Source organism: Hibiscus syriacus, unplaced genomic scaffold, assembly GCF_006381635.1.
Source record: "Hibiscus syriacus cultivar Baekdansim isolate YM2019G1 unplaced genomic scaffold, ASM638163v2 tig00110450_pilon, whole genome shotgun sequence".
Taxonomy (NCBI): Eukaryota; Viridiplantae; Streptophyta; class Magnoliopsida; order Malvales; family Malvaceae; genus Hibiscus; species Hibiscus syriacus.
The window spans coordinates 6785996-6800907 of NW_024062743.1; the positions used below are offsets into that span (position 1 = coordinate 6785996).

General features: G+C 36.2%; 1 protein-coding gene across 1 annotated transcript; it reads right to left on the reverse strand.

Annotated features, from left to right (window-relative positions):
* Positions 1 to 11900: 11900 nt before the first annotated feature.
* On the reverse strand, positions 11901 to 13863 carry LOC120126008 (patellin-6-like). The gene is made up of 3 exons (XM_039144313.1): positions 12932 to 13863; positions 12654 to 12778; positions 11901 to 12580 (listed from the first exon to the last, which is right to left on the reverse strand). Exons 1-3 carry the CDS (start codon positions 13643 to 13645, stop codon positions 12190 to 12192), a joined length of 1230 nt encoding a protein of 409 aa, XP_039000244.1. The 5' UTR covers positions 13646 to 13863; the 3' UTR covers positions 11901 to 12189.
* Positions 13864 to 14912: the final 1049 nt, after the last annotated feature.

Sequence of the window (14912 nt, forward strand, 5' to 3'; positions counted from 1 at the left end):
TCGGTTGCTCGTCAAGTGCAGGTTTAGTCAATGATAATAACAAAAAACAATAACAACCAGTGTGTGCATATAGATTAAAATTATAGTATATAAAGTTTTGGGATTTCTTTTAAGATTTTAGAAAAATTTGATTTTTTTAAAGTATAATTTAAAGTTTTTTATTTTAAATAAAATTTTTGAAATTATATAATTATAACACATATTATTTAATGAATTTTTTTAATAATTGTTATAATTAAAAAATTGAAAAAGGTTAACTATATGATTAATCACTTATGTTTGTGTTTTGTCCACTTTCTCTAACTGATTTTAAAAAATATAATATATGACCACTTTCATTTTTATTTAGTTAAGATGTGGTGACAACATGTTAACTGTCGTTAGACCATTAAATTTTTGTTGAGCTAACATGGTAATTAAATAAAATAGAAAATACATCATTTTCACATGGATTGGGTTAACTACATGATTGATCACTTATGTTTATGTTTTGTCTACTTTTCCTTACTGATTTCAATATATATATATATATATATATATATATATATATATATGGTCACTTTGTTTATTATTTAAATAAGATGTGGTCATCACGAGTTAACTTTCATTAGACCATTAACGATTTGCTAAGCTGACACGATAATTAAATAAAATAGAAAATACATGATTTTCACATGGATTATTTGTGGATTAAGTTTAAAAGAAGTTTTTCAAAAAATAATCGATATAAATGTGAAATAAAAAGGTGACATCAACTATCTATTTTCTTCAAATCTCTAAAACAAAGTTTCCTTTGAAATACTTTTCTTCAAATCCCTAAAACAACACCCTTTTAATATCTCTAGCAGCCCTGAAAATCCTAAGAAGAAGATGAAAAAAATTATCCAACAAATAAGAATATTATGGAATCGAGTGGTGACGATCTCAACTCGTTCTACACAACTACAAATGAGAGAATGAGTATCCTAAAACAAAACCCATTTTTCGTTGTGAAAAATGAGTTAAAATCATCATTGTTTGATTTCATAATATTCTTCTTCGTTGACGTGCCTTTTCTTCTTATTCTTCCTAGGATTTTAAGGGCTGCTACGGATATAAAAATTGTGTTGCTTAAGGAATTTGAAGAAAAATATTTAAAAGAGAACTTTGTTTTAGTGATTTAAAGAAAAGAGATAGTTGATAACATATTTTTTTCACGTTTATATCAATTATTTTTGGGGTTTTTTTTAACTTAATTCATGAATAATCCATGCGAAAATAATGTATTTTTTATTTTATTTAATTTTTATGTCACTTCAACAAATCGTTAATTGTATAACTGTAATTAATATTTAGTGTAAGTAATAAAACATTGAGAAAATCGCCTCAGTGACCAAAAATGCCTTATAATATACGATTTTAACCAACTTTTTTTGGATTTGCCAAAATGACCAACAAAATCACAATACGAAATAAAAATCGCAACGCGATCTCCAGAATCGCAAATCAGTTCCCAGAATCGCAACGCGATTATGAAGAATCGCAATGCGATAGTACAAATTCGCATTGCGATTTTCCAGAATAGCAACGCGAATATGAAAATCGCAACGCGAACATATAAATCACAACGCGATTCTGACTATCGCAACGAGTATCCGTAAAATCGCAACGCGTATCCGTAAATCGCAATGACAATACGTAAAATCACAACGCGTATCCGTAAATCGCAACGAGAATACGTAAATCGCAACGCGTATCTGTAAATCGCAACGAGAATACGTAAATCGCAATGCGTATCCGTAAATCGCAACAACAATACGTAAAATCGCAACGCGTATCCGTAAATCGCAACGCGATCGATAATTCGCAACGCGATCTCCGGTATCGCAAATCAGTTTCCAGATTCGCAACGCGATTCTGACTATCGCATTGCGATTTCCCAAATTCGCGTTGCGATTTTCCTAATTCGCAACGCGAATACGTAAATCGCAACGCGAATACGTAAATCGCAACGCGAATACGTAAATCGCAACGCGAATACGTAAATCGCAACGCGAATACGTAAATCGCAACGCGAATCTGTAAATCGCAATGCGAATCTGTAAATCGCAACGAGATTCTGACTATCGCAATACTGAATTTCAAATTCGCAACAGGTTTTAATTTCGCAACACAAATGTTTTGGGTATATAACTACGCAGCAGCAACAACTCATAACCTAAATCCCTAAATCGCAACTCATTCCATCTCCATCTATCACTCTCTCCGGCGACATCCGTTCCTATATCCAACGACATCCTTCCCCATCCGGCAACAGGTTTTAGTTTCGCAGCTCGTTTGTTTAGTAAATTAATTTACAATAATGAAATCATCTAATGTTGATCATGTTTGGATAGATTTGTGTTTTGGAGGGTCATGGGAGAATGTTCATAGTGTTTTACAATATATGCATTTACCCATGAATCTTCAACTAAAACTGTCATTAAAAAAGTTAACTTATGAAACTCTAATGTTACGTGTTGCAAATAAATTGAATTTAGAGCCCCTAAGTGGATTTAGGCTATCTTATCAGAGAAATGGTAAAGTTTATTTGTTAAACGACAATGAAGATGTTGAATGATTCATTACTTACATTAGTGTTTCAAGTGATGATGTTACATTGTATGTTGTTGAACCTAGAAGTAGTGAAGTTGGGTCAGTAGCGGGTAGTAATCAACTAAGTTTTTCAACCCCAGTTTATGGTGCTCAAAATTTAATGGTTCCACCACAATTTCATCACCAAGAAAATATTGTTTCACCACATTTCCAATACCAAACACAATCTCAAAACCCACAACCTTTCCCTAATCCAAATCCCAATCAACTTTCAACACCAAATTCTGGTTTTCGTATTGACTAGTTAGACGATGGTGAGCCAACAGAAAAAATTGTGAGTACTAGTCAGTATTCGAAATTTGATCTTGGTCAATACCCGGACTTTGATCTTGGTCAATACTCAGATTTTGATGATTTTTCAGAAGAAGAAACAGACCCTGCGTGTAATGATTTTGATATTGGTCAATACCCGAATTTTGATGATGAAACAACCGTTGCCGAGGAAGATGTTGTTGATGATAATGAGGAGGAAGTTACGACTATAAATGAACATGTTGAACATCCATTCTGTAATTCATATAACACTGAAGAAGAAAAAGAAGAAGAAGAAATCCCCAAAGAAAAGTCCCCGAAAAAAATGCCACGGGTGTATAACTTGAATATGCCAGAATTACTTCAGATACCGGAAGAAGAGTTGGTAAAGATAGCAGTTGATTGTTACACAAAAATTATTCGTATCAAGAAATATGATTGTTTTGATACAAAGGAAGACTTGAAGATAGCTTTGTATACGAAATGTGTGGAAGATGGCTATCAACTAAAAGTTAACAAATCAAGCAAAGATCGTTTCGAAACAAGGTGTATGATTGACAAAAACTGTATGTGGCGTATGATTGCAAAGAGGATAAAAGATTGCGAAATGTTTCAAGTTAGGACTTTTATTGATAAACATACATGTTCAAGAACCCAAGTTTTTCCTCACCATAGACAGGCAAACAAAAAGGTGTTGGGTGGTTTTCTGGCTGAGTTAATGTTTTTGAATGGTAGGGTATATCGGGGACATGAAATTATGACTGACATGAATGCTCGGTTAAAGATTAGTATCTCATATTCTCAAGCTTGGAGAGCCAAATGTTATGCCTTGGAATTGTTGAGGGGGTCGCCAGAAGCATCGTTTGCCCAACTGCCGGCTTATTGTCACAATTTAAAGCTGAAAAATCCTGGGTCGGTAACTCATATCAAAACAGATAGAGATGGACGCTTTGAGTTGCTGTTTACCGCCATTGGTGCTGCGGTTAGTAAATCAATATAATTTTGTTGACTCATTTTTGTTAGTTACATGCATTTCACATTTAAATGATTATATTTCTTGTGTATATGATTTTGTAGATTCGTTCGTTTATTAATTGCATGCACCCAGTTATTATAGTTGACGTAGCACATTTAAAAGGTCGATACCTTGGAGTAAACTTATTAGCAGTAGCCATGGATGCTAACAATGGGATACTGCCAATAGCTTACGGGGTTGGCAAATCTGAAACCTCTGATTCATGGACATGGTTTATGGGGCATCTTAGGGATTGTATAGGTCTTATTAGCAATCTGACAATCATATCCGTTAGGGCAAACTCAATTGACAACGCTGTTAGAAGGTGTTTCCCAGATGCTTTTCATGGACTTTGTGGTGTTCATTTGTATAGAAATCTAAAATCAAGGTCTGCTGGTATAAAAAATCACAAATGGACATACTGGAAGGCTGTAAAAGCTTATCGGGAAGTGGATTTTAATAAGCATATAAACTGTTTAAGACGTGTTTTGCCTCAGTGTGCTCAAACACTAGAAGATGTCGGGTTTGAAAGATGGTCAAGAGTACATCAACTTGGAGCAAGATATGGTTTCATGACGTCTAATAGTGCAGAATCAATCAACGCTCTAAGTCGTCATTCCCAGAAATTACCTATTACTATGTTAATGGAGTTTTTTCGAGCCTCTATTCAACAGTGGTACTACAAGAAAAGAAACCATGCAGGTATTATTTCTTTAAATTCGTAACTTATTATATATTTTACTAAGTATTATTTATTTAAATTTACAGGAACATTGGAACATCGTGTTACACCATGGACAGAAAAAAAGATAACGAAACGTGTTGTGAAGTCAACGTCATGGAGAGTTGAACCATGTTCAAACACTTTGTTTGAAGTACTGTATAATAACTTAAATGGGCTTGTCGATCTAAATCCAAAGACGTGTAGTTGTATGACATGGCAAACATCTGGTTATCCGTGTGGCCATGTTATAAAAGTTTCTCTTCATCTAAACCAAGATGATTCAAGCGCATACGCTATGGATTGCTACACTACAAAAGTATATCGACAGACTTATAGCGAGATTGTCTACCATATTCCACACCTTCTGAGTGGGACATACCAGATGACTTACAAACAGTTTTTCCACCAGCCATGGACAAAAGGCTTCCTGGCCGACCAAAAAGTCACGATCGTATACCGTCTAAGGGTGAAGAGAAGAAGAGATCGACATGTAGTCAGTGCAAGGAAAGTGGTCATACAAGATTGACATATGGATCACCAGTGCCATCACAATCATCTTTTCCTCTACCAAAATATGGATCCTCATCAAAATCCCAATCACAACCGGCTTCACCTTTTGGGACTGTTAACTTAGGTGATTTTTAAATGCAAACGTTGTATTATTTGTATATTATGTGTGAACTTTTAACATTTTCAGTTAGGCATGTATTAGTAACTTGAGTTTGAACATTGCTATGATAAGTTCAGTTGTTATCACTTATTAGACATTCATTTGACTATCGCAACGCGAATATGACTATCGCAACACGGAAATGACTATCGCAATGCGGAATTGACTATCGCAACGCGGAAATGACTATCGCAACGAGAGAATCGCAATGCGAAATGAAAATCGCAACGAGTGAATCGCAATGCGAAAATGAAAATCGCAACGCGAAATTAGTTTCGCGTTGCGATTTTCATTTTCGCATTGCGATTCACTCGTTGCGATTTTCATTTCGCATTGCGATTCTCTCGTTGCGATAGTCATTTCATCGTTGCGATAGTCATTTCCACGTTGCGATAGTCTGTTTTGCATTCAACATAATGCAGATTGAAATCAACAAATCAACTATTACATTTCAATCAATTAAACAAGCACAAATATTATTTACACATCAATTAAACAAATCAACATTTACAAATCATCTTTTACAAATCAATTAAATAATCAAAAAATAATAATGAAATCAACTTTTTCACCCATACATCCATTTCACGCAGCTCACTTCAGGATTAACCTGCAAAAACCAAACATTGAATCAACAACACTTTCTACACATCTAAAATCTACAAACAGCAAATTATTGAATTCTAGCTACTTAACCAAACATTTTCAAACCAAAAAGAGTAAATATGTTTAACAACACTTGCATTTGACTTACAAATTGTTTATGGACACTTTCATAACGCGGATGCAGGTAGGCAGCGTCTCGCATATATCGCTCTAGCCATAAAATGCCGAAACCACAAGCCTACTGCACCTCTATCTCTATCGGTGGGAGGTAGAAAATATGTACTTCATGTCATCAAACGCTCCAAGCACATGCATACGAGAGGACCACAATCCCCTCTGGCTTCTTTTGTTTGTTGTGGCGCGGTCTCGTCTCTGATAACTGTAACATTGAACTTCTTTGGCTTCTTGTTTCCAGACTTAGTCCAATAATCAATTGCATCCAAGAATTTAGCCAAATGAGAGCTCCATCCCTTAATCATATCTCTCAAATCAGACAATGATATGCAATTTATCATGCTGTCGTATACTATATCTTTAGGGATGGGCTCGACGAGAAGCCAATGAGTACGGTCCAAAACAGGGATAAACACCTGCATCGAAATGTAATAATTCAAATTGCGCACTTATTTATGAACACCTTTAAAATATTTAAACAAATATACTAACCTTATCGACCTCCCACCATTCAGGATAAAGTTTAGCTTGTCCATTAGCCAACACATATGATTCCTGTCGTTGATTCTTCAAGTGAACTACGTGAAAAGACGTCGGCATAATTGTATATCGCGTTTTTTTAATATTTTCTTCAATTACCTTACAATTAGAAGACGTGTCACCCATGCATCAATATGTTGTTTTACAAAAAAAAGACATATATTAGTGAATTACATAAATTTTAAAAAAAATTAATCAAACTGAAATATAAGAAATATAAGACTTACCCCCCCATCGAAATAGCCGTTGTCTTCAACCCCTAATAATACACCCCACCAAGACCGTTCAATCAACAAATGCATATCATCGTTGAGTTTGTATATGTCAGCGTAACACCCTTGGCTCCGCTCATGTAGATAAAAATCAACTGCGGTCTTAGCCCAAAGGGTATTATCCAGAATTGTTTCCGGTAGTTGTTTCCTCTCCACTTCATCTGCCGGAATGGTACTGGCCGGTAACTTATACGAAAGCCAACAGTCATCCATCACGTCCGGCACGTGAGGGGGCTTCTCAATAATTCGATATATTACGCCGTGTGAATAGGGCTCTAGAATGTTGGGAGGGACCTCTTCAACGATGACAGTGGCCTCTTGAACGGTGGGAGGGGACTTTTGAGGGATGATAGGGGCCTCTTGAACGATAGGGGAGGCCTCTTGAACGATGACAGGTGAGTCGGGCTTTTTCTTACGGATTCTTCGCACTATTGGGGTAAACGGAGACGTAATGGCAAGTGCACGCCGTCTGATGCGTGAACTCCGTCTTACAAGAAAAACCCGACGTAGAGCATCCACCTTAGCGGGCCGCTAAAAATAAATTAATACATAAATCAATAAACAAACAGACATGATATTAAACAGTGAGAACAAAGACAAATATATTTAAAACTTGCACGGTATTCACCCAAGTCATTACTATATCATTGTTCACAAAATGCATCAGATAACATTCCAGAAGTAAGCACTTGTATAAACATTTAAAAGGATAACATATAGGTTTAGTGCAGGTTCAATGACAACATAAAGAGTAGTAGTTTATTCTTGAAACTTAAATTTTCAACACTGTGAAGTTAGTATTTGTCTTTTGGTTGAAGTAATGCAATTCATTCAAGTTTCAATTTGCAGAAGAAGAATAGAATCTGAAACTTAAAATCACAACGCGAAAATGACTATCGCAATGCGAATTTGACTATCGCAACGAGAGAATCGCAATGCAAAATGAAAATCGCAACGCGATTATAGTTTCGCGTTGCGATTTTGGTTTCGCGTTGCGATTTTCATTTCGCGTTGTGATTCTCTCGTTGCGATTCATTTCGCGTTGCGATAGTCATTTTTCACGTTGCGATTTTAAGTTTCGTGTTGCGAAAGTAAACTATTTCTTCTTCTGCAAATTGAAACATGAATGGATTGCATTACTTCAACCAAAAGACAAAACAAAGACAAATACTAACTTCAGAGTATTAAAGAATACACAGTTTAGCAGAATTGGCAGCAACCGAACAAATTTACTTTCAACCAAAAGACAAAACAAAGACAAATACTAACTTCACAGTGTTAAAGAATACACAATTTAGCAGAATTGGCAGCAACCAAACAAATTTACTTTCAACCAAAAGACAAAACAAAGACAAATATTAACTTCATAGTGTTAAAGAATACACAGTTTAGCAGAATTGGCAGCAACCGAATAAATTTACTTCAACCAAAAGACAAAACAAAAGACAAATACTAACTTCACAGTGTTAAAGAATAAACAGTTTAGCAGTATTGGCAGCAACCGAATAAATTTACTAAGCAATCTAAGTGAAATGGTTAATCTATGTGAAATTACGAGTAAATTTATCATCAAGTTAAATATGGAAAATCTTAAACTTACCTCGTTGCGTAGAGTATGAACCTCATTCTGCAACGATAATACCATCTCACGTAGAGCGGTAACCTCACCACGTAAAGTAGACACCTCCACACGCCATGCACCATCGTGATCGCGTAGAGTATCGATCTCCTCACGCAAGGCATTGACCTCATCACGTAACTCCCGTGACTCATCCCGTGGAGGTGGAGAACAGGGAGATAGAAGTCGTGGCATCTTTTCCGGTCGCCTATCATGAGGTGATGGTGGAGAAGAGGCTCGATGATGTGACGGGATAGGTGATGGCTCTCGTTGTAGATGTGTATAGTCGGGTCGATCAGGTGATGGCTCTGGGTGAGGTGATGGCTCTCGAAGTGGAGGAAGTGGAGGCTGCTCATCATTCGTGCCATCAAAAAAACGCTGACTAGCTTGCCACCAATCAGTGGCAAGCTCAGCCTCCGTGGGTGTCAGTCTCTGTAATGGAGTGTTGGCCTCCTAAAAATATAAAAACTCAAACAAAGTTAAATGTCTACTATTAATAACTTGTTTATATATGATAGTATTTGTGTTAACTTACATTATTTATTATCGCATATGGTATTAAGTCTTCCCAATCCAACAGACGTTTCCTCTTCCAGGAAATAGCCCTAGGAATATCATTTGAAGTTTTTAATGCATATGTCCGCATGCTGGGGAAAGCCTTGAATATTCAAATCTACAAACAATATAATAACAAACATTAGTAATTGTTAAATAATTAATTATAATTTTGAAAACATTATATAGAAATTCTTACCTTAAAGGCCCAAACAAAGCCTGACAAAGTGTATTTCGACCCATCGCCACGCAAACTTTTGCGGTCATCAAAGGCAGACGACAACTTAGTCCAGGTAGCTTTCCATATATACGAACCCCACGGAAACAGATTCCATGCATTTAGGTCCTCTACCAATAATATTAGCTCCTGAGGAATAGGTTGTCTGGCCTCTCTGCCAAAAAAACCGGCATACAAAAGTACTAGAAGGCATACTCTGACAACATCGACGTCATTCATCCGAGTAAAACCATCTTTCTTATTAAACAATTTCTTCAGGTCGTCGACGTATAAGTTCGTCTTCTCTATTGACTCATCAGGAAAAACCTGGGATAACCATGATGGGCGGGTGATATGACGAGTGTATCGGCCTACATCATCGTGTCCGAATCGTAGACCAGTGATTAAGCAGAACTCCTTCCGCCCAAAACAAGTATACGCCGGTGGAAAATGAAACCATATCTCTTCCTCGCCACGTTGTATACTGTCGGGTAGATCGCTAGTCATGGTTTGAAGCCACAAATGGGTCAAATTAGCATCTCCACCCGGATGCTGTACTCTCAGCCATGGCCCGAAGCAAGTTTCCTCAAACAATTTTCTTTGTGCAGGTGAAAGCTTCGAAGCAATTGTAGTGGCTAGGCTAACTTTATTCCTTAATGTCAATGAAGCCGAAAAAAATTTCTACAAAAACAATAAACATACCAAGTTAGATATACCAAAAACTATACTGTGAAGATATACCAAAAACAATAAACATAAAGAGTAGTAGTTTATTCTTGAAACTAAAATTTGTAACACTGTTTTGTCTTTTGGTTGAAATGAAAATCGCAACGCGAAATTAAAATCGCAACGAGAGAATCGCAACGCGAAATGAAAATCGCAATGCGATATTGGTTTCGCGTTGCGATTCTCTCGTTGCGATAGTCATTTTCGTGTTGCGATTTTCATTTTCATGTTGCGATTTTAAGTTTAGAAACTATTCTTCTTCTGCAAATTGAAACTTTAATGGATTGCATTACTTCAACCAAAAGACAAAACAAAGACAAATAATAACTTCACAGGATTAAAGACTAAACAGTTTAGCAGTATTGGCAGCAATCGAATGAATTTAATAAGAAATCTAAGTGAAATGGTTAATCTATTATTGAAATTACCAGTAAACTTATCATCAATTTCAATATGAAAAACCTAAAATAATACAAAATTTTCAAAATAAAAATAATTAAAAAAAACTAACCCTCGAATGTTGATTTTCCATTTCTGAATGATTGTGAGGGATTTCTGACCGTGAATGGTTGTGAGGGATTTCGCCGGAGATGGGGAAGAAAATCTTCGGAGATGGGGACGGATTTTGCCGTAGAGAGTGAGAGATGGAGATGGGACTGAGTTGTGATTTTAGGTTTTAGGTTATGAGTTGCGATTACGGGATTTACTGTGGACGGTTCATTGTTTCGATAATTAATATTCGTGTTTGAAATTTGAAAATAAAATACGCGTAGCGATTCTAATGGCGTTTTAAAAATCGCGTTGCGATTTACAGATACGCGTTGCGATTTTACGTATTGTCGTTGTGATTTACAGATACGCATTGCGATTTACGTATTCTCGTTGTGATTTACATATACGCGTTGCGATTTACGTATTCTCGTTGCGATTTACGGATATGTGTTATGATTTTACGTATTGTCGTTGTGATTTACGGATACGCGTTGCGATTTTACGGATACTCGTTGCGATAGTCAGAATCGCATTGTGATTTATATGTTCGCGTTGCGATTTTCATATTCGCGTTGCGATTCTGAAAAATCGCAATGCGAATTTGTACTATCGCATTGCGATTCTGGGAACTGATTTGCGATTCTGGAGATCGCGTTGCCATTTTTATTTCGCATTGCGATTTTGTTGGTCATTTTGACAAATACAAAAAAAGTTAATTAAAATCATATATTATAAAATATTTTTGATCACTGAGGTGATTTTCTCTAAAAAAAAAAAAAAAATTAGTTAATCTTATTTAAAATGTTAAAGTTTATAACATTTTGAGATGACGTGGTAAGTGTTAATAAGCTGAATTTAGTGTTTGAGGTAAATTAGATGGCGTGACTGGACTCCGAACCACTGAGGCCCGCTGTTTGGCTTGCACGCTGCAGGACCTTCCACGCCTCTTTCTTTTAACTCTAAATCTGATTGAAGGACCTGACATGTTTTCAATTCAAAAGAATACAGTCTGTCTTTTGCTGTCCCGCAAAGCTATGTTTACAAAAAAATATCACTTCGGATTGCTGGGACACTTACTTGCTGCCAGTTAAATATGACTAGCTTCAGCAATTTTAATTTTTTATTTATTTATTAGGAAAATAACCCAGGTTTATTTGAAAAATAATATTCAAATCGCTAATGTACCTAGGGGTTTACGGGTCCCGAGAAATTAAATCGACTAAAAAAATTACCGTATGATTAAACAGTCATGTCTGTTTAATATTATTTTATAATTACTTAATTTAATTAAAAAACCACGTAGGAGATCCTATTTTATCAAAAAAAACCTTAATAATTAGATTATAATTGAATAAATAAAACCCAAAACATATAATATTTGAATAACTAAATAAAGAAGAATAAATTTAAAAATCTTGGGAACTTGCATTCGAATAGTTATGTCGGGATCAAGTGTAACAGATCTAGTCCTTGACCTACAGATGAGATCCTCCATCCAAGCACAAAGCTAGCAAAATCCTCTCCTTTTACTTTTTCTGAAATGGTTGATATAAAAAATCTCTTTGTAAACCTAAAGTGAAATTGCAGCTGCATCTTCAAGTGAAATGTTAAAGTCATACAACCTCCATATTTATACATCACCTTAAAAAAAGGTTCACAACCATTAACTAAAACCAGAATTACTCGTTGAAAACCTACTCCGGGCCTGATTTGCGTACAATATATCTGTAAGCAGCAACCTTCTTCCTCCTGGAAGCTGTATTATCCACACACAGCACCATTTTGCCTGCTTCTCTAGGGGTAAACGAGTTGTGAATGGCCACATCTGAAGCACTTAGCTTCCTTGTCTTCTCCACTGCAATAGTGTAGCTTCCTTCAGCGTTGGGGACGAACTCTGCACTATATTCCAAGTCCCATCCTCCCACTGCCAGGTCCCATGTTATGGCTGCTCCACCCTCTATTCCTTTGATTTGGATGCTCACTTTCTCTCCTCCTTTGACAGTGAACTCCGAGGCTGGTATCTGCGAATCATCTGCTCGACTCAGACCACCGTACTGGACTGGAACATCTTCAGGCCTTATAAACCTGACCAAAAATTGGGAATCTTACCGTTGGAGTCCCCGAGGGTAAATAAGTAGAGGGAGGGTATAAGACTCACTTGTAGAGTGTTTCGGCCGCGTATCCTTCTTTAGAGATCACAAACTTGCTCTTGGTTCTCTGAGTTAGAAACGGACTGAACATGGAGTACAGTACACTGAAGTACCATGGGACGTTGATGAAAATCTAAAAACCAGAAGGAAGATGATGGAAGTTTAAAGATAATCCAAAACCATTATTACAAGACCACAACACCAGCAATGAATACAATAATACTAATTATGTCCATAATCACGAACCCAAAACAATTTAAAATCTCTGCCATCTACATTATATTACCTTTCGAGCCACCATTTCAGGGTAATTGTCTTGAAAGAGTGAGAGTAGGTGATTGGAGGCAACCCTAAGCTCCCTCTTGGGCATGTCCTTGAGATCAGTGACCTGAATAATGGAGTTAACCCCACCAGGCTTGAAATGCAAGAGACTGATCCCTCTCTCCAGAACTTGAATCCTCCATCTCAAAAACTTGTACAGCTTCTCTTCATCACCGAAGGTTCTCTCATACATCTCCTTGTCCCTAAAAACGCCGTAAGCATTGTAGCAAACAGGGTGGCCTTCCCTATCGTAGCCATGCATGTAAGCAACGACGCCCTCGAGTTCCTTGAACCCCAAGTCTTCTTCCCCAACTCCGTCGGCCTTGAACTCTTTCCTCCAAGCGAGACACTTGTCCAGCATGTTGAAGGAGTCCGAAACCCTGAAGTCCCTGGCTCGCAAGAACTTCAACAGAACAACATCGGCTTTCTCGTCTCCGGCGAGAATAGGGACGCCCCACATGGTGCATTCACCACCGTCTTGGCCATACGAAGTCATGAGCTCGTCCTTGAGCTCTCGCAACGCCTTCTTCTCGGAAGATTTGAGATGGGAGATGAAGTAGGTGTCTTCCTTGAAAGGGGAACGGAAGCTTGTGGCCTCCATTAAAGTAGAAACGAAGCTTTTCTTGTAAAGCTTGGGAGAGGCCTCAGGGATGGAAATGGGCGACTGAGCATTCTCCATTATGAGAGAAAGGGGGATGGAATCTCTGTAAAAACGGAAGGGTTTGGTGTGAAATGGATTTGTTTGCTGGATAAGCGTGCAATGAGTGGTATATAAGGAAGAAGAAAACAGTTTGCAGGGGAAGAGAAAGTGACTGCTGCACTGCAACACCCCATGACCAGAAAGAGAAGATTAGTATTTAATCAGAGACACCAGGAGATTAGTAAAGAAAGAGAGGGAAATTGTTACTCAAAATAAACAAACAATCAATCAATAAAGCGCAGAGTTTTGATTTTGAAAGGGGGAGTAGAGTGAGTGGTTATCACGCGCAGGGAGAGGAGAGTGGGGGAAGTAAAGGCGAAACCCGGTGCCTTGCAGAGATGGTGATAATTATTGAGGGGGAGCACGGGATTCAATTGGTCTTCCGGTGGGCCCAAAAAAACAGCTTTATTATAATTTATTTATTTTGCTTTTCTCTTTCTTTAAAGCTTAATTCACACAAACTCTTCTTTTTCTCCTCTGTTCTCTCAAGCTCCTGCATAGGGGTTGGTAATGATTCAAATTTTTTATTTATTTAAATTTGACTCAAAAAATAAAATTCATCCTATGTACTTAACTTTATGAACGTGTGCTCATTCAGATATCGAATCCGATTGGATTTAAAAACTTTGATATTTAAAATTTTGGATACTTAAAATGGGGATTTGAATTCGATCCTAAAAATTGAATACCCGAATTTTTAGATCGGATATCTGATTATCCGATCCTAATATATCTCTTATATTATTTAGAATTCGTCTTTTTTTAAGTAATGAGATTTGATAATATATTCGAAAAAAATCATTTAATAAAAGTAATTTCATTAAACTAATACGTAAATCTAATTAATATATTTAACATAATATAAATTGAATAATCACAAATTAAAAATCAAACATACTTGATCTTTGGTAATGGGTTTAAAAATTAAACTGAATTGATCTATTCAATTAATTGATTTGACAGTTTAATCATATAATTTTAATAAAAAAAGAATAAAACATCAGAAATTTATAAAATTATATTGTTTTATTAATTTTGGATTTTTAAGATAAAATTGATATTTTTCATATATTGGCTTCTTTTATTTTTAAAAATTAAAATATAATTTATCCAAAATTTTAAAATGAAGATTGAATCGTAACGTTCAATAATTACAGATCGATTAAATCATAAGCTAAAAGTTGGACTAAATTTTAATTTTCTTTTCAATTGTATGATTATATTTGTGATCAAGTGTTTTTTTTTT